The sequence below is a fragment of the Mesitornis unicolor genome, unplaced genomic scaffold (assembly GCF_000695765.1).
Source record: "Mesitornis unicolor isolate BGI_N332 unplaced genomic scaffold, ASM69576v1 scaffold10650, whole genome shotgun sequence".
NCBI classification, from domain to species: domain Eukaryota; kingdom Metazoa; phylum Chordata; class Aves; order Mesitornithiformes; family Mesitornithidae; genus Mesitornis; species Mesitornis unicolor.
The window spans coordinates 102-20,381 of record NW_010157621.1 but is presented as its reverse complement, the minus strand read 5'-3'; the positions used below and the strand labels follow the sequence as shown (position 1 = coordinate 20,381).

Below are 20,280 nucleotides of genomic sequence, written 5' to 3'. Positions count from 1 at the left end.
GAAACAACAAAAAACCCCACTCCCAAAAGAGCCAACACAATTTATGCACACAAACATGCATGCTCACCAGTGGAGATAATTTCTGTGTCAGCAGGGCTTATCTGACACAGGAATGTGTGTGCAGCTCCATTGCTTAACCTTTCCTACTATAGGGTGGGCTGTAACAAGTTGAAACCAACAGTTATTCAGAAAAGCAGATCATGCTCAAACTGAGCTATTATTACTTCTGTACAATAATTGAGTTTCCATGATAGACAAATAGAGAAGAAAGTGCCTGAATAATCACCAAAACAGGGGCCATGAGAATACCAAAGAGTTATTAAATGGAACTGAAACAAACCCAACTAGGCCAAGCACTGAATGTATTTGTTATCCAATTACATTATTTCCACTACTTTCATTTGACACACGTCCCTAAAAATAAACTATACATACAAGCAAATAAATACAAATGCAAGTGAACAAATCTCACAACACGAGACAAAACACAGTCCAAAGACAGGACACTTTGCCTTTGCTGTACACACCTTAAGAAAAATGGCACGTTAAGCTGCATTCTTCTTAGACATAACTCTATAGCTTTGATTTTCTAGCTATCCCTGGTCCCCATCTCACATTTTCCATCACCTTTGCTGCTGGCTTCAGTCCAAAATGGACCAAAGTAATACAACTATACACAGAACAAGGAGCTGGAGAAAATTAAGTGAAGCATTTCTGGTATCAAACGCTGAAGTGAGGAGTGGGGGGGGGGGGGGGGGGGGGGTATTATAAAATCTGTTTAACACATCTCAACTAAGAAATTGTAAATATCACATTTCTTTTTACAGGATTTGCCATATAGAAAGAGAAATTTGTTACTGTAGAATGTGCTTTAAGTACTGCTTGGTTTATTTTAGTTAACTGCCTATCAGTAAAATGCCCCTTAAGTCAGTGACATACTCTCTCTCTGATACCCATTAGAAACAAAAAGTGCTGAGAACTCTCAAATATGGGCAAGCAGAGCAAGCATTACATTTAACCGTAACATACTTTAATCAAAGCTCTTCAGAAATATTTGGTTTCTTACTGTTTTCTATTTCGGGGGTACATTTCCTTCTAAAATTCTGCTGTTGGTTTTACTTTATTATCTCGTTCTTTTTTCTTTTCTAGAAATCTATTCTCACAGTTGATGTCTTTAAGAAGTATGTGTCAGAGCAATACATTCCTTTAGGCTTCAACCTCTACAACAAACATCAGAAAACTTCACCTTTGTCTGGAACCCTGTAACACTGAAAGATGAATGCTCTGAATGTACTTTTAAAAGAAGTCTCCCAAGGTGAATATTGAAAAAGGAAACATAAGCTTTTTAATTAAAAATTAACTCATTTCAAATAAATTATATTCAAGATATTTAGGCTATTACTTTAACTTCTTTACTTGTTCCTTTTCCATTTTACTGCATCATCAACATCTTATAAAAAGCAACATATGTGTTTTCAAAAGTAACCAAAGTGCACCTCTGAACTGATGATAAGACACATGGTGTGTAACAGAAGCATCTTGTAAAAGTCTGAAAATAAGGTATTTTCTCTTCCTTTAGAAGCATTTCTCATCCAAAGCTCTGCCCACAAGGCTCATTAACTCTAGTTCTCTTTTCAAAGAGACATTTAATTAAGAGTAGAATTGATTCAATGGGCCAGACACGCCACCGCCACCGGTTGGTCTTCTGTCACAGCCGTACAAAGTCACCAGAAAGGGATTGTCCTCATGAGTGCTGAACTACTACACTTGCAGCCTATGTAACCAGTAAAGGTACATCTCTGTCTGCTTGCTGGCTTGTGGCTTTCCAGCACAGATCTGTGAGATGGTTACCTAGCACCTGTCCCATACAATTTCCCAAACTTCAGACAGCACATCCATTATGCACTAGTACAGAATATGTAGAAATGGTGGAATATTAAGAGCCTTCTTGAGTAGTCTTGGGACTCCGATTTTGGGAGTAAATCAGACTAAGCATAATTAAATGTGAGCTTGATGATGCAGTCACAAGCAGGATAGCTTTACTTGCAAAGAGGTAAAAGAAGAGCTTGCCGTCTGAGGAGAAGAGATACTGAAGTCACTCCAGTCTGTGCCTTTAAGACTTGGAGCATGTGAAGACTTTACTTGGAACACATGAAGTACTGAACCACAACCACCAGGCTCCAGAAGGGAACTAAATACTCAACGTAAAAAAGCAGCTGAAATAGCTAACAATTTTAAACAAGAGAAGAGAGAGAGATAACATACAAGCACTTAAAACAATAGAAGAAGCATTTGCATTTAAGCACCCATGTCAAAATATTCCAAAGTTAGAAGAGAGAGGATTTGGGATAAAAGAGCTCAAACTAAATAGAACAGCATGAGAAACTTCTCTTGTACAGGCTCACAGGTGAACTGCTGGAGCAGCTTTAATACCATGTATTAAAAGAAAAGATTAGCTAGACATATGCCAAGAGTAGACTATGAAATAGAACACATTAGATAATAAAGAAAAATCTCACTCAGGATGCTCTCTTTCAGGCCTGTATTCTGATTCTTATGGTTAGGAACTCGTTTCCCTTCCAAAAATTACCCCACTCTCTTTTTGAATCACACAGCTGGTCTCAGTGGTGTTCGTAGTGGACACACACACACAGTCACACACAGAGCATCACAGATTGCTCCAGCACAACTGGAGCTACGGGGTTCTCTTATGGCAACCCACCAGACATGCCAAGTACTGAACAGGCACCAACAACGAACTTTCTTGCTCCAGATACAATATAAGAGAAGAAACCAAACCGGCAAGCTGAGGGCAAACTGGCAACCCAAGACTGAACCAAGACCCTGCAATGTCAGACCCTGACTGCTGAGCAGACACAAGGAGCTGCCCCTGCAAGCAGTCCTGGTCTAACTTGCCTACATGCAGAATGAAGCATCTGAAAAGCTGAAGACACAGTGCAATATTAAAATGCTGACTTCCAGCTGTCTTCAATTAGCATTCTCCTCTGCTTCAGATTAATAATTCCACGCCATCTTATACTGAGGGGAAAAAGCCACAACGTTCCTTGTAAAAAACAAGCAAACCACAGTACTGCTAAAAAGTAGTTATTTTTCTTTTACAGATTAAGAAAACCGATGCGAAGATGCATGTTTGTGGTTCCTCAGTTATTCAAGTAGTGTCAATCTTAAGAAAATAAGCAACCCCTTTACACTGGAACACTGTACCAAGTCAGAATGAATTCCAGCTGTTTGTTCTCAGATACTACAAACCCGTTCCCTGCAAAACACCTCAGCATCCAGAAAGGCAGCTTCAACAACAAGTGCAGAAGAGTAGCCTTTGGTGGAATTGATCTGTGTGAGTTTTTTTACATGCTGTGACAGACCAGGAAGGTTAGATAAGACAAGAATAGGAATTGGTTGTTAATCAGGCTTGCTCAGAAAGGGTGACTGGAGGGAGCATTCTCACTTGGGGCTCATTTGGGTTTGTCTTCTCTCAATGTTTTTGCATCTTTAAAACATCCACATACTCACAACGGGCTAGCAAGTGCTAAACTGATTAGAAAACCAGCAAGGACGGGACACTGTAAGGCAATCATCAGGTATTTCAGGCAGTTAGCCACAGGAAAAACTACAAATACGGGTTGCTCCAACAGGATTGTACAGCAAGATGATATTCTCAATACACAAGAATAAAAAAAAAATACACACACACATATACACTTTTTATTTGTATAACTGAAAACATAGCCCTAGAGAGAACAACAAACTAGCAAGATGCTCCAGTGGACAAATCAAGATTCAGTTAGAACCACTAGTCCATTGATTTGCCCACAGGATCAAGTAAACCAAAAAGAACTATCAGGTTACTTGGTTACATTTTCACATCCATGTAATTCACCTGTTAAATACGCACATTACCCTTCTTACTGCACGTAAATACTGCAGAACTCTCAGGAAGGAACTTATCAACTAAATATGTTTGGGGTTTTTTTAAAATTTCAGAAGAGGTCTGCTTCTCTTGTCTTCTTCCTCCTCCTCCACTGCTACTTCCCCTGCAAGATTACTAACAGTATTAAAATCTTAATGGGATCTGTGTTTACAAGACTTTCTTATACCTCTTCTTTCCCCGCCTAGCGTTATGCAACTCTATCTGGATCCCATAACCATTCTCTAGCAGTGAAATTACACTGAGAATAATGTCACAGGGTAGAAATGCAGAGATAGATAAAATCACAGTGAAAGCAAAAAGAAAGGCAGGGCAGAGAATGACATTTTTATGTACAAAACAGTTAAGACGACGAATAAGTAACTGAAGTTTCTCATTAGCATTTACTGGATAAGACTGATGAGATTAATAGCCAAAAAACATTAAAAATACAAATCCCACATGGGTAGATTACAGTCCAGAATTGGAGGCTTTGTGCTTAACTGACAAACTGGTTACAACCACTACAACAACATTTTAAGAATGGCTTTTTTTTGGTGTTTTAATCTAATGCAGAAAGGTTAGTTTTATCACAGGATGGTGTCCCATTGACCCCAAAAGCCTCTGACACCTACAGCAAAAGCCACAGCACAGAGTCAAAAACCTGATTTCTGAAAATTGCTTAACACTATATCACAAACATCTCATACAGGTAAGTCAAAGTCTTTAACATCTCAAACTATCTTTTTGTTGCTGTATTTACATTTCCCTTTAAAACAAGAGAAACATATTATTTGGCTCACTGCATGACCATATCCTGACACCATGAATTCTGTCTCCGTGAATAAGACATTTTAGGAAGCAAAAATTACTTTCTTCTATAAGGCAGACCCTAAAATATATAAAAAGATTAAAAAAATAATACTATTTTTTTGTTTTGTACACAAGCTCTGTGGATTTGCAGAACACAGTAATAAATCACATTGTGGATTTGGGGTGGACGAGTAGAGGGGTTTTTTGATGTGCCAGTAGTTTTAAACCTGTTAAGGCTTGCAGCTCCCCTTCGGGTCATCTGAACTATTAAACAGAACATTTCTGACAAATCCATTTTATGACAAACTCAACCCACTCTCTGCATGTGTACAGAGCTTTAAAAAAATCCCACAAACAAACAAAAACCAGTTGGTGTAACTTTGCTCATCTGTGGAGATACGGCACCATCATTGTGCTAACATCAAGCATAGAGACCACATCCCAAAACAATTTTTGTTAAAGAATCTGAGCACCTAACAGAAGAGGCATCCCACATGCTCAGCTCAACTCCTGCTGTTTCAATATTAGACTGAGTTTAAAAGTATTTTATCTTTTTGTTCTTATTTTTAAAGTTACATCTTTTAAATCAAAGTGTTTGAGTATTATGCAAACTCCTGGTAACACTTCCACCAAGTTTCATGAGGCATAAAAAAAGCCCTACAAGAAAGTCGGTAAGGCTTTATAATGCTAAGCAGTAACTGATCAGGGAACTGAAACACAGAAGATGCCTGAGGTGTGTGTAAAGTCCAAGAGTCCTAACCCACTATGAGTTTAAACCAGTAAGAGTATGCCAAAAATCCCACAGCCATCCCATTAATTTCTTCCTGTCAGCAAAAACCTTCTACCAGTAGCAAAACCTTCTTCTGCCGTCTGATCGTGGTCACAATCTAACTCCAGAAAGGCTTTCTTTGAGATGCTCGAGTTCCCAGTGTCCCTCCTTTTAAAGCTAGAACAATGTTGAAACAAGCAAGCAGACACAGATGAATCAGTAGAGTTCTTACATTAGCCTGCACAGCACACACTGATACATGCAGCATTTACTCTCCCTGAGTTTCTAGAGACTTTTTGGGAAATGGTTCATTTTTCTCCCCACTCTCTCTCCAAATGAGACTTCTTCCCTAAGAGTCAGATCACTCAGCCCGGTGCCACACTGGATGAGAACTTGGGACACATGGGGAGTCAATTCAACATCCTCTGACTGCCAGATCAGCTACAGATCATCTTGTCAGGCAATCCAAATACAACTTAATTTGGAAAATTCCACAAAATTATTCAGAAACATTCTTTCTTCCCACAAAGTATCGGTATCTGTCATAATCCTACTGCAACAACAGCCAGTGGGGATAGTTACTCTTATCACAACTTATTCAATAGGGAAAAATTATAATTCAACCAAGTAATGCAGTATTTGCATCACCAGGAGAAATCTGGGGTGCTTAGTTCTGCTGAGCAGACCTCTGCCAGATGAAAAAGGCCCATGTTTTCTGCTACAGGACTTTTTAGAAAATGACGCAAGAAACAGCTCCTCACAGCAAGCAGCTACAATGCACATGAAGATGCAGGCAAACTTCTCAATACACCATCTCAGAGCAGTTGCTTGCTTCTACCTCTCCCAACTTCATCTGGAGTTTCCTGTATCAGCAAGAACACTTTCAGAGGCAAAACACCTGAAGGAATCCCCTCTTCAGAGTAGCATGAGATGTTAATAAGAAAAATAACCACCCCTGTTGCGTTATTTCTCCTTTCTCTACTGGTAAACATGACTAAGTAGTTTCAGTATACCCACGTAAATTTTATTTGCTAAGCAGATAACCCTCAAAGGCTCTCTTGCAATTAGTAGATGGAAGAAGAGCTGCTCATCTGCAAGCTTTTTCTGCACTCCAAAGGTCAGCTGGCTGAAGAACAGATTTCCATTCTTTCCTTACAAACTTGTCTTCCTTATGTCTTTAAAGCATCAACAGCTACAACACTTTTAATATATTAGAAACCAGATCTCTAGACAAAAAACCACTTGAACCAAGTCTTCAGAACTTCAGGACAAGGCAAAGGTGGAAAGCTACAAGTTGTATCTGGTAACCAAAAAGATGTTTGAAGGGGGTGCGAAGGGAAATAAAGACGAAACCAAAATCCACTACTTGGTTTCATGACTCCAGGACAGAAACACCAGTACATTCCTCCATCACTAAACTCAAATACCTAGGATGCTAGTCACTGCAGTCCTGCCTCGTGGTTCACATAGGATTTTATTGCAAACATGTACAACGTACCTACAGAAAAAATCTGCTCTGAGCAAACGTCAGAACCTCTCCAAACACAAGCCACAACCGTATCAGAATGGAAAGGTGTGTTTTCCATTTAACTCTATTGCTTCTTCTATGAAACAACTGTGAAAGTCTTCTGCACAGGGCTGTGCTGATGAAACCAGAGTATTCGATGTTACATTGCTGCCTTATGCCAGATGAGATCTATTTGACTATTCATAAACTCTGCATCTCAAGAGCAAAATGCCAGCAAACTCTTTTCTCAACTTTCACCCACTGACATGATTATGATCCCACAACTGTAACAGCAGCACTAGGTAGGCAATGCAGCATTCACAGCTCGATAACCTCCTCTGGAAATTCAGACAAGAAAATTCTTAATCCAAACACCCTTTCATTTCCCTCCCTAAAAAAAGAATTCATTTCAAAAAAAGAGCAGCCTGGGCAAGTAACTGACAGCTGTTCAAAATCATAAAATGAACAGCAGGTTTTCGTAAAGCAAGACAGACAGTGCTACAAAACACTGTATTCATGCCAGTGCTGGCCAAGGTTTCATGACAAATTGGGCAGCTTGCATTCAGAATAACTCTACAGCTGACGAAGCAGATCAGCTTCAGGCAAGTCATTTCCCCAGCCCTGTTACTCCTCGCTCTCTCGCCCCATGCAGAAAGCACACTGCATAACCAGGATTGTGCATTCAGAGCACAGACATCAAACAGCTCCCATTTCCTGAAAGCAAGGCTCAGTGCTGCCAGTTATTCCCACCTCTGCCCCATGCATGGTGCTTTAAAAGCTCAGAATTCAAAATTATCCCCAGTGGACAATGAAAAGAAATTAAACCAAACCCAAACAAGCTATAAAGACCAACAGAGACCAGGTATTTTTCTGAATGCAGTTGATGGAGCATAAACACAAATCAAAAAGTCAGACTGCATCACAGTGGAACATCAATCTATATCAAGAAGTATTGATATGTTTTCAAACACCAAAAGGAAGTCATACAAAACACCATGCAACCTCTACTATTTAATGTGCTGCTCTGTACCACTAGTATCCAGCCTTAAGCATTACATGCAAAATTAATCTCTAACCAGCTTTTTTCCTGTGTCTAAATCCCAGAGCAGTATCACTTGGCCTCTAAACAAATGCACTGGCAAACACTGAAGAGCTGCATTACCGAGTATATCAGAATGAGATCAGGTCAATTTTGTTGGAGCTGCTGGGTAAGTTATTGTCTGAAAAGAACAGATCTAGGATGAGGCATCCTCACCTCTATGGTAAACAAAATAATTAAACATCTATCAGGAACTAAAAGATGATACCACCTCTTATTATCACCAAACGGGAAACCATCAGGGGTTTAAAAATCTGTTTCATAGAGAGGAGTCAAAAGTAGTAAGGTACCTAAATGCTTTTTGAAAAAAATCTTACCTGACTCCTATTTTTATCTCCTTTGGTTTTGTAAAAATCTCCCCAAAACTAACCCCAGGTCTATGGCTTTATGGGAGGTTACAGAGTGATAATTTCTGGTATCCTACAGTTGAAGTTCCTCCCTAACAAGAAATAAATTCTCTTCCATTTCCCCCTCATCACCTAGAGATGAGACCTATAGAGAGAACAAAAAGAGAGAAACAAAACTGGGTACCAAGGAATATATGAATCGGGCAGACAGCTACAGAATTTTTACAGAGGTGCAACTAATAAAAAGTATGTCTATTCATCTTCAGTGCACAAAAATAACAACAAAAGCTGTGAAAAATTGTGAGGCACTGATTAACTATAGTCCATTACATTAATTTGCTTAGATAAATGCATATCTCCCAATATCTCACCAACATCACAAGACCGGAGCGAAGTCAACCATCTTCTGAAAATGTCCACAGAAGTCTTGGTGCTCATAACTAGCCCAGGAAAACTAACTTACAGTCTCTGAGTAGGATAAACACCTTAGCTGACCCCACGCACTACTGCTTTAAATGCAATTCATTAGTCAACAAAAACTTCCAAAGGCATCCTGGGTCAAATCACCTTGTCAGATCACCTCATCTTCAAGCCATGTGTGTTTAAGTTACATGCAGGTATGTTACAAATACTTTCACCTGGCCCATCTAACTAGCTCTGGTAATCAATTAAATTTGAGAAGAAACTTCTTCTCAGTGAGGGTGACAGAGCACTGGAACAGGCTGCCCAGAGAGGTTATGGAGTCTCCTTCTCTGCAGACATTCAACACCCGCCTGGACGCCTTCCTGTGTAACCTCATCGAGGTGTTCCTGCTCCGGCAGGGGGATTGGACTGGATGAGCTTTTGAGGTCCCTTCCAATCCCTAACGTTCTGTGATTCTGTGATCAAATTTACAGCTGCATTTCCCTTTTTCTCCCATCTCAGCATTTACTGACCTAAATACGAGGTAGCAAATGGAATTACACACAATATGCAGCAGGAACTGTAAACAGCTCAAGAGAATCACTAAATGATGCCCCATAGACTTCACAAAGGCATCAGATACTCAGAAAAAGTTGTCATTTCATTTGTACACCTGTTAATTACATACTAGCCCACCAGCAGGACTACCATGAAGCTTAAATGTCAAATATTTACCAATAATTTTTACATCTGCAATCAGTGTTTCCTAAAAGCATAGAACTTGGGCGTTCAAGCCATCATCAAGCTACTAAGTCTTGAGAACCACAATCTGTGATTCACGAAGTCAGGCAAATGTAAGCATATACTGAGAACAGCAAACCTAAGTCCTACAAAGACGAGAAACAAGAAATGGACAGATTGCATAAGGCCATACAACAGTCAGTACTCACAGGTTCAGCAAACCTTTCTGTACTTCAAGGAATAATCTTGTTCTCTCACATACATTGTGAAGATGCCAGTAAGAACGGCCTGGCTGCACACAGACATTGTTTTAACGAATATATCTAAAACAGAGTTCAGGTAGTAACTTGGCTACATTCACTTCATTTTTCCCATTCTTTAGTTCTGGCTGGGGAGACATGCTCACAGGGAACATCTTTAGAGATCTCAAGCCTAATGAACAGAAAAGCTGCAATTAATTTTTCCCACTAGTTTATCTGGAAGAAAAACAAAACAAAACAAAACCACAAAAACCGCAAACAAACAAAAAACAAACAAACCAAACAAAAAATAACCAAACTAATTGGATTTTAAAACGCTGGTGTTTTCAGATCTCCAGCAATGAATTACCCATGTTTACGAGTATTTCTGGATGGAAAGAATGATCATCACATGCTTAAATTTTTAATCTCTCTGAACAGATGAGGAAGCCAGAATTGGTGGCCCAGGTGTTCACCTGCCCACTGCTTCAACAAGTCACCCCATGAATGCCTTCCTGTAAAGGCTTTTATTACTTGCAGACACATTCTGGGTAATATTTCTTTTATCACAGGATGCATCAAAAACCACACACATTATGAGAAGTATGAAAATCTTCTTGTTGGTAACCCTATACTTACAGCTCTAGACTACACAGGTTCAGAGGCGGTAACTTAGAAATGTATCATATGGGATTTTCTGATTAGAACCAGTATTTCAAATCTTTTGTATATTATGCATCACTGCTTTTTAATCTTAAAAAACATTCTAGGCCTTATATTTTAGCTAGCTGATACACATGTGCTTTGAATTTTACTTCTGGAGCATTTGGAAGCCTGTCACAAGACAGGAGGGAGGAAAGAGATTAACACAGACAAAGTGCATTAAAATGAAGTTGATTAACTTCTAGCCATCACTCTATACTAAATTACTCTCGTAACTGCTTTATAGTCTTACAATTAGAAAGGTGACAAAAAAGTTGCTGTTCTAAAAAAAGCAGTGAAATCTCACAGACATTCTTGCACTTCAAGAACTAAAGAATAAACTGGGTTTGACTCTTTGGAAATGTTACTCAAAGATATAAAAACAAAACAAAGCAAAAAAAACCTAATTACAGATATTCTAAATAGCCAAGTATTTACTCCACAAGTTCATTAAAGTATGTAAAACATCTTCTGAAGCTGTGCATTCCTTTCCTCCTCTGGAACAAAGTCCTGTATAGTAACTAGGACACCAGACAATTAAGAGGCAATGGTGTCTGCTCCCAATTTTATAGCAGACATAAGAGATGTTGTTCAAATCACTGATGTCCATTTCTGTTCCCTCAAAGATCTACTGGGGGAGGAAGAGGGTTTTTTTTTTTCTTTTTTTGTTTAAAAGATTTGCCTATGATCCTTGCCATTCACTTTTTTCCTTAATTCCTTATATCTGCTTTCATATCCTTTCCTCAGCACACTCGTAAAAATTATATTAGTCAGCAACACGACTATCAAGAACTTGATATGGACAAGAAAGCTCTCTCCTAATCACCAGACTAACATTAATACATACACCTTTCCCTTCAATTCTATGTAAGATCAAAAACATGTAAGGTCACCTTTGCTATACTCGGTTGCTAGCAGGGTAACTTAACTATTTTAAAAACCTAGACTTCATAACCAAGCAAAGGTTCATTAACTAGGCTATACAAAAAGCAACTTTCTTAGTTACCCTAAAAAAAAAAAAATCATTTGAGTACCTAAACCATGTCTGATCTTCTACCAACTTTTCATAGTAACTGAAATAACCGAATTTACGTTTGCTTGAAAATGAACTTCACCATAGTCATTACACAAATGCTGCAAAACAGACGTTGACTGGAGTATGTACTACTTCAGAGAGGAAAACAAGGGCCTGGCCACAAGTCAACATGGGAGTTTTACTTCCACAGCTTATACACAGAATAGATTTTACTTTGGATGGAATATATTTGAAAGCAGCTTTTCCTTCATCAGATCAGCTCACTTCTTTTCTCACTAAAGCCACAATAAATAGAGACTGTACAAAAGGTGCTGGTTATGTTATGGCTTCACTGCTGTTCCTGAAAACGAACTAGAACTCCAAAGCTGTAAACTTGCATATTAAATCACATTTAACTGATGGCTCTTCAAACGCACAGATCATCCCACTGTATTAGGACTGGAAGCAACACCAAAGCAGAGTTAGAGGAGCATGGACTGACAACAGCACAACGTAATTCATGAAGCTACGAGGACACCTCCATCTGCTGAACAAACCTGCCTGGGTTTTTGAAGTCTCCTGTCACTTCCATCAAATAAAATCTCTAATGGTCAAATGAAGAGTCACAAAGATTCACCATGCTGTAGGACATTACCAAAAGGCAGGCCCAGAAAATGCAGGTACTGAAACTGAGTAATCTGCGTAGAAATGAAGATGCATCATGAAAGTAACCAAGCTCTAATTTAAATTTTTCCAAGGTTTTCATCAGGGCAGGAATTACATCTTCTCCTACACGTTTTATAATCTACCAGAACAAAAAAACCCAAACTGTTCTCTTTTGCTCCTGGCCTTTATCAGCAACAGTCAAGAAGCTGTAGGAATTTTTTTTTTCCAGTTTGATTCCCCACTGCTTTGCTGATGGGTGACCCCATGTACCCAGAGGGGGCACAGCTCAAAGCACAAAACTCCGTGGTGGCTGCAAGACAAACAAAATTAGTTTCCTGCTTGCTCTTCCTGCCTACAGCACCAGATCGCATCAGGATTCAAACGCATTAATTTAACAAAGAAAACATGTTTTGGTGGTAGCATTCAAAAAAAGTGACATAAGCAATACTTCTAGGCATGGAAAAAAATAAACTTTTCAGCATGAAAAGGCTGTTTTAACAAGGATTATCCTGGTAAAATACACTCCGTGGTGGCTGCAAGACAAACAAAATTAGTTTCCTGCTTGCTCTTCCTGCCTACAGCACCAGATCGCATCAGGATTCAAACGCATTAATTTAACAAAGAAAACATGTTTTGGTGGTAGCATTCAAAAAAAGTGACATAAGCAATACTTCTAGGCATGGAAAAAAATAAACTTTTCAGCATGAAAAGAAAAGGCTGTTTTAACAAGCATTATCCTGAGTAAAATACTCAATGATCAAAAGATACTTGCATTTCACTGTAGAATTACATTTGCCCAGATAATGACATACTTGAAACCTGAAGTGTAGCTTGAGAGAAATCCTGAGATGTTTTGTCTTCAATTTGTTCTTACCTCAGGACAGACCTAGTTACCTACAGGTAAAAAATAAACAGATAAAAATAAACCCCACTTTTTAGCAATGAAGAACAGGAGATACAGAGAAGGGGAGATACAGAAAGGGATAGGAAACAAAGGAAGAGCACAATTCAGAGTCTAGGATCAAACCTGAATCCTTCTCCTTGCTTCCCAGGGGGAAACATGCCTTAGAGAAGAACAACCCTTCAGTCAGCCTGATATGCAAATAGAGCTTCAGTGATCTCTGGTCATTCAGCAACACGGGGATCTCCTCAAGGTGAAAGGGAGGAGAACACAAACACAAAAAGAAAAACCCATGGAAAGCAGGAAGAAAGATCAGTATAAAGATGAGACAGGAGAAAGTAAGACATTTTTCAGCAGACAAGACATTTCCTAGGAGAAAGATGGACCATTGAAAGAATGTGCAAGGCTTCTTGTGAGGTGAAGAGAAGCTTATCTAAAGGAAGAGGTCAGGCAACTACAACAGAGTTAAAACTGGATTGGTCATTTAAAATCTCAGTATTAAAAAAAGCATCTTTTCCTGAGAGATTCTTTATGTGGCTTCTCCAGTACTGATTTCTGAAGAGGGGTACACACATTCAGTTACCTCAGAAAGGCACAGGAAAATGCAAAAGAGACAAATGTGTGAGAGTCATTCAACGACAGAGATAACACTGTCATGAAGCCACCTTTTTGTTTAGCAGAAACTGCTACACAGTTCCTGAAACCTCCATCCCAGCTCTGAAGCAGTGCATTTCATTATGCCAATCAACCTTGATAAATGACTGTCTCTAGAGCTTCTCCGTGGTGTCGTCAGCTCTAATGAACCAATGTCCTCTTTGCACCTTGTATTACAACCCAGTAAGTCCTTTCCTTAACTTGAACTTCTGCTATACAGCAAGTTAATGCCACCAGCCACTATGGAACAGGGTACAAAAGCAGGAGAAATTAATTTCCTAGGGTAAGAAGATATAGAGAAACCTGTTTTCTACTAGCAGCGAAGCCTTCACTTTCACATTACCTTTACTCTTTTGACAGCTGATCTCTGCTTATTTCATAAGTGTTTGTGACATCTTCTCACAAATATTTATATTTTTAAATTTTAAGGGAGCTATACAATACTTTTGCTCAACAGTTAGTTTTGGGTTTTTAAAATTATTAGTGAATGTGGACATATTCTAACATATATTTGGGCTAAACCAGATTTGTCAGCTGTTGTACTAAATTAATAACTACAGCAAACAAGATGTATTACAACTGTACCTCGCAGAAGAAAGAGTTGATGACATAATCTCCCTCTTAAAACAGAGGCACAAATAAAGTAGGGAAAAAAAAAATCAATTGCAACTTTGTAAAACAGTAACAGTCAGTAACAAACCAGCAGCAACCACAGTCTTCATTTCCAGCTTCACCAGGCTCAAGGAGCAGACACCCTTTGAATGACACCAAAACTCATCTCCGAAAAGAACAAGAGTCCAAAGAGCACACTATCAATTTCAGAGTTTCTCCTGCTGTCTTCTGCAAGTACTACCTGAGCAAGGCCTAATTTTAACTTATTAAATAGTTACTGGCAATCCTCAGGAAGGAGCATTGCTCTCCAAGCCATTTTTAATTTGTCCATGTAAATTCATGAAAATCAGTCACTGTCATCTTACCAGCGCAGACACAGCTCAGACTTTGGTCAGGCTGTCTCTAAACTGATCATACCCTCACCTCAGGCTCTGTCTACTCTCTGCCAATGATTCCCTCTCTCTAAGGCTTGTATTTTTGAGGCACGTTAATTTCTACACTCTTAACAGTTTGGAAGAGCATAAACTGTCTGGGGCTGGATAACGAGAACGTTTTCTAGGAGATCACTGCCTGCATGAATTCTTTCTTAAGCATGAGGAGATTTTGCAATACAGTATGCAATGGCTCAAGCTTACAATAAAGGAAAGAAAATAAACAAGCAAACTTTCTCACTAGCTGCCTATTGAAAATAGTTTCAACACAACTCATCAGCACGCTTCCAGAAGAAGCTGGTATGAATTAATAAATACAAAATGAGCAAAAATAATGTGAACACACTATTTAGCAATCCTACAGTATTTATGGCAACTTCTTAAGTGTTTGGTAAACATTTATGCTTCAGAAACTGTGAAATAGAAAGGACTAAGGGTGGGAAAGGGCTTTAGAAGCTTTCAAGAAGAAACAAAGCTACAGTGGGTTTGGAGAGATAATGAGCTTACTTGAATATTTACTCTTAAGACTTCTGTCATAAAAATCCTTCTGTGAAGATAATTGATAAAACATCTGCAGAAACATGACTTTTTCAATTGCCAATGAAAAGTACAACTGTTTTAAGAAGTGGCAAGGGGAATGAAAGGATCGGAATGGCGTTCTCAATGGTTTCTGGGGAAAAAAGGACTGTCCACAAAAGTGGAGAAAAGGCAAGGGGGTGCACTCACTGGTAGAAAGGTATCAAATTGGCGAAATGTCATTTGATAGGGAAGAAAGCGAGTCAGAACCACAAACCAAGTCAGGGAATGAGATGGTTCTGAATACACACAGAATCACACACAGAATCGCTCGGTTGGAAAAGACCTCTGAGATCATCACGTCCAACCGTTCCTGCCTACCCACTAAACCATATCCTTAAGTACCTCATCTACCCACTCTTTAAATACTCTGCAGAGACATTGTTCTTCAAAACACCCCTTCACCTTAACCCCAGTACCGGATCCCCTGCCCGTCCAGCACAGCTGAGAGCTTCCAACCAGTGACGTATACAGGCAATGGCCAAATATCAGTTACACGCATTACCTCATTCAAAATGAAAAGACAAGAGGTAAAACAAGCACTCAAGGCAGTCTAACACAAGAACAAGAGATTTCTAAAGTAAACGTTCAAAATTATGAACGGGCTCTTGGTATTCTCCAAAACAACATGCATTGCTGATGTTTCCTCTGGAATTTCAGTACAGGTGAATCAGTGCAGATCAAGAGCACTTTCAAAATCTAAGGACATCCATAGAGTGGGCACACTCCTCCTTCACGTTAGCAATTGTACATTTAAAGACAAAACTCCTTTCTATAAAGTAATACAAGAGGACTATAAGAGCACTTTACCACACTGAAGATCAAATGAGGGAAACCCAACCAGTTGCAGTTCTATTTTTCTGATGTAACTACTCAAGATACCTGATTTTATACAGAATTCCTTTCCAAGGATCATATTAGAGACACTCAGACACTTTTCCTCCACCTTTCAGCAACTTTCTAGCAAGCTCATGGGCTGACTGACAAGTTTCTAACTCAACCTTTTGGTGACCCTCGGCAGAAAATACTGCGTAAGTTTGTAATGAGCTACCCTGAGCCTTTTTGTTCAATTTGCAGGAAGCAGAATCATAATATTAAAAATATCCAAGAACAAAATAAAACGTTGCAAAAAGCAAGAAAGCCATAGCTGGGGTGTGTGCGGGTAGCTGTCTGTTTAAGAGGAGGACTCCCGAGCCAACAGCACTCCCATCAGTCCCAGGGGGATTATTTTTGAACTAATTACTGAAGAACTGGAAGCTCAGAAGGACAAACCCAAAACAACTGAAAAAGCTAGAAATCCCTTCTATTACATAACTTGTCTGGCTGATTCCAAACCAAAACACAGGCTGAGATCCAAACTGGAGGAAAAGGCTAACAGAATATAGTTCCTCTTGTTTTCCCTTTAGCATTTAACACCGAAGAACTCAGTGTCCAACCTCATTTTTGTTTGCATAGGCAACTGCACCACAGGCCACTGCAAAACGGCAAACTGTGGAAATAAAAACACACTGCTCAACTCGCAATGAACACATTTTGGAAGACTCGCTACAACTGACAACTTCAGGATCCATTAAGATCTCAATACAAACTGTTTTTTTCTGACTACAAAAACACTGTCAAAAAGAGGTGCTAAAAATAATTAAACTGGTAGAGGAGTTCTGAAATCCAAGGAGATCCCAGATGATGACAGATCCCTCATCAGACCAGACTTCCTGGTCCTTGCAAGTGTTCCATGTTGGTAATATCATATGTGACTTCATAGAGTGGATAAATAATTATTTAGGCAGCAAAGCCATGTTCACATACTTCTCAAAATAACTCTGACCAGACCCTGGGAATTGCCAGCAAATGCCTTTAAAGCAGTCAACAGTATCCTTTCAGAATGTCTCTCTTGTTAAAGTAAAACTTTTGGACAAAGGAATTAAGTCTCTCTACAGGTAAAACCTAAAAAATACGAAGCAAGTACAAACAAAACAACCCTTGCCAATGCAGATCTGCAGAACCCAGAACAGCAACATCTCAATATGGTGTAACTAATGACAATTATCACAACAACAATGTTAGCTATTGTGTTTTTCATGTCACGAAAGAGACTGGGGATTACAAACATGCACAATCTACTGAAGTGATTTTTCATTTTAACGCAACAAGTGAACGACAGCAGAGAGAGCAATTGCTGCTTGCTTTTAATTCCGCCAAGAGAGCTAAAGGAACTAGGCCAAGACCCAGAAAAACACACAATGATACACTGAACCAGTGGAGAGGAGTCAGCTAAAAGCATCTCAAAGTTTAACAAAAACAACCACTTTTTCAAACACCATTTTGACCTGTAGATCTGTACAAACCAGCTTCACACACCTCCGCCAAACTAGCAATGTCTTACTTCCCACAGCTGTATGTTTTCAAAACTTCAGCTCATTTCCAGCGAGTTAACATACGCACCAAGGCTCAAAGCAAAACATGAAGTTTATATGCTTTGCCTTGTGCCCAACGCTTATTTCTACTTCTCAGGATTCACAGCTTTAAAAAACACAACGCCCACACTGTTCCCTTTCTTTACACCAGTTGAATGTTGATACCAAAACCAACGTGTCCTGGCTGCAGGATCCAAGAGAGCTATCCAACCTGGATACCTAGTCAGCATTTCTGTCTCTTGCTCTTGTTTTGGGTCAGTTTTTTTTAAAGTTTCCATCCTACCCTCAAGTCTAATCCTGACTATTCAAGAGACACAGACAGTTACAAACCTAGGACTAGAGACAGTTCTCAAATTTATTAAAAACTTTAAGCTTAAGTTGTTCTGGAAAGCCTACGGTTAATGCTGGAGAGAGTCCAGCGTAGGGCTACAAAGATGATCAAGGGAGTGGAGCATCTCCCTTATGAGGAAAGGCTGAGGGAGCTGGCTCTCTTTAGTTTGCAGAAGAGGAGACTGAGGGGAGACCTCATTCATGTTTATAAATATTTAAAGGGTGAGTGTCACGAGGATGGAGCCAGGCTCTTCTCGATGACAAACAATGATAGGACAAGAGGTAATGGGCACAAGCTGGAACACAGGAGGTTCCACTTAAATTTGAGAAGAAACTTCTTCTCAGTGAGGGTGACAGAGCACTGGACCAGGCTGCCCAGAGAGGTTGTGGAGTCTCCTTCTCTGGACACATTCAAAACCCGCCTGGACGCCTTCCTGTGCAACCTCATCTGGGTGTTCCTGCTCCGGCAGGGGGATTGGACTAGATGATCTTTTGAGGTCCCTTCCAATCCCTAACGTTCTGTGATTCTGTGATTCTGTGAATGCAAAGTGTGCTTCCTGGTTCTAATCCAGGGACAAGTGGCCATTTGTCCATAACATAACACAGCCAGATTTCAGCACCGTTCAATATAAATTGCATTCTCTGTTCATGTAAGGCCAACATTCAGAAGAAAATGAAGTCCTGCAGTTCCAGATAGGGAGATATTAATGAGGCAGCTGATGGTCACGAAGGTCAGCAATAACACGAAAAGTACTGCCACTGGATTGAAAGAAAAGAAAAGAGATGAAAGAAAGAGTAGAAAGGGCTTGTGTAATTTCTGTTAACTGCAGGTCTGGCTCTCCTTGGTGTAAATGCCACCTGAATTCTAGGGTCAAGATGCATCAGGATAAAAAGGAAATCATGTTTCACTTCAGAAAATAAAATTATTTAAAGCTATCATATATCTATTCACTCTTTGTTTGATTTTTTTAAAGTTATCTATTTTCCTGTCTGCTATTAAAAAGAAGTTACTATCGAAAGAAAGGAAATATAACAACTCGTGAAGCAGACACTGTGGTTTGCCTACTTCTTTGCGACAGTCCTAAGGCCCTCTTGCTCTACTACCACAAAAGTTAGTTTGCTAATTTACTAGAAAAAAACCAGAAATATGAAGAAACAGACAAGGAAAACAGGCTGCTCTATATAATGATGGCTTACATGCCTCTACATGAGTAGTCTTATAGCAGTTACAAAAACCTCTGTGAAACCTTAGTGTATTTCAATCAAAGCAAGCAGGAACCTATGTAGTTATTCCCAACCAACAGTGTAGTCTGTTTATAGAAAACTGTTATCAGATTTCCAAGAGTAAGCCCAGAAAATCTACTCAGAAAGCAGCACTACAATACTACAGAGCACATGCAGGTGAAAACTCACCCAAAAACCAGTCCTGTCTTAAGATCCCCAGTACGCTTTCAATCTTTTGTAAAAAATTATCCTGACAATGATCCTACAAGTGACTTCTCTTTGCACCTGTGACACTCCTGCAGTTCTCCTCACCCACCGATCCCACCTTTCCCCACAACTCCCAGGAGTCCAAAGAGCATTCCAATGAAACCGGGTGACCTCACCTTTCATTTTGACAGTGGGAGAATTGGGTCCAGCCGATTGCTTCCTCCATCCTCTCCAGTTCTGGCAAAGGCTCTCAGCCTCAGAGATGAAGGAACAAAGAGAGTCTTCTTCAAAGCGATCGGAGTCTTCAAATGAAAACCTCTCCCCGTCCTCCCACTCCGCGAACATGAGTTCCATCACATCCGACAGGCAACGTGGGGGGAAAAGAAGAAACACAGAAACAGCACTGCTCACTTTTAACAGGTGGATGGACTTGAGGGCTCCCTGCAACACTTAAAATCCCAGTTTCAATCCGATCCCCATACTAGAGTACCAGGAAAAACAGAGCCAGCGCTGTCTGAGGTGGGAGAAGCAGGAAATCAGAACTAAGGGGAAGCTGGCAAAAATTCCAGGAAAAAAAAATTAACAAAAAACCCAAACCACCAAACAAGTTCTTTAAAAAGTTTAAAAAATGCTTATGTCCACAAAATGTACTTGAGGCGGAGTGGGGTTGGTTAGTCTGGGAGAGCTGCCTCCAGGCGGGACAGGT

At 39.7% G+C, this 20,280-nt stretch overlaps 1 protein-coding gene across 1 annotated transcript in view; it reads right to left on the bottom strand.

Annotated features, from left to right (window-relative positions):
- The window catches only part of ZSWIM8 (zinc finger, SWIM-type containing 8), a 61,168-nt gene extending 41,240 nt beyond the window's left edge, over positions 1-19,928 (bottom strand). The window contains 1 exon segment of the mRNA XM_010180778.1: positions 19,751-19,928. Coding sequence (XP_010179080.1) covers positions 19,751-19,928 — 178 coding nt within the window.
- Between the last annotated feature and the right edge of the window lie 352 nt (positions 19,929-20,280).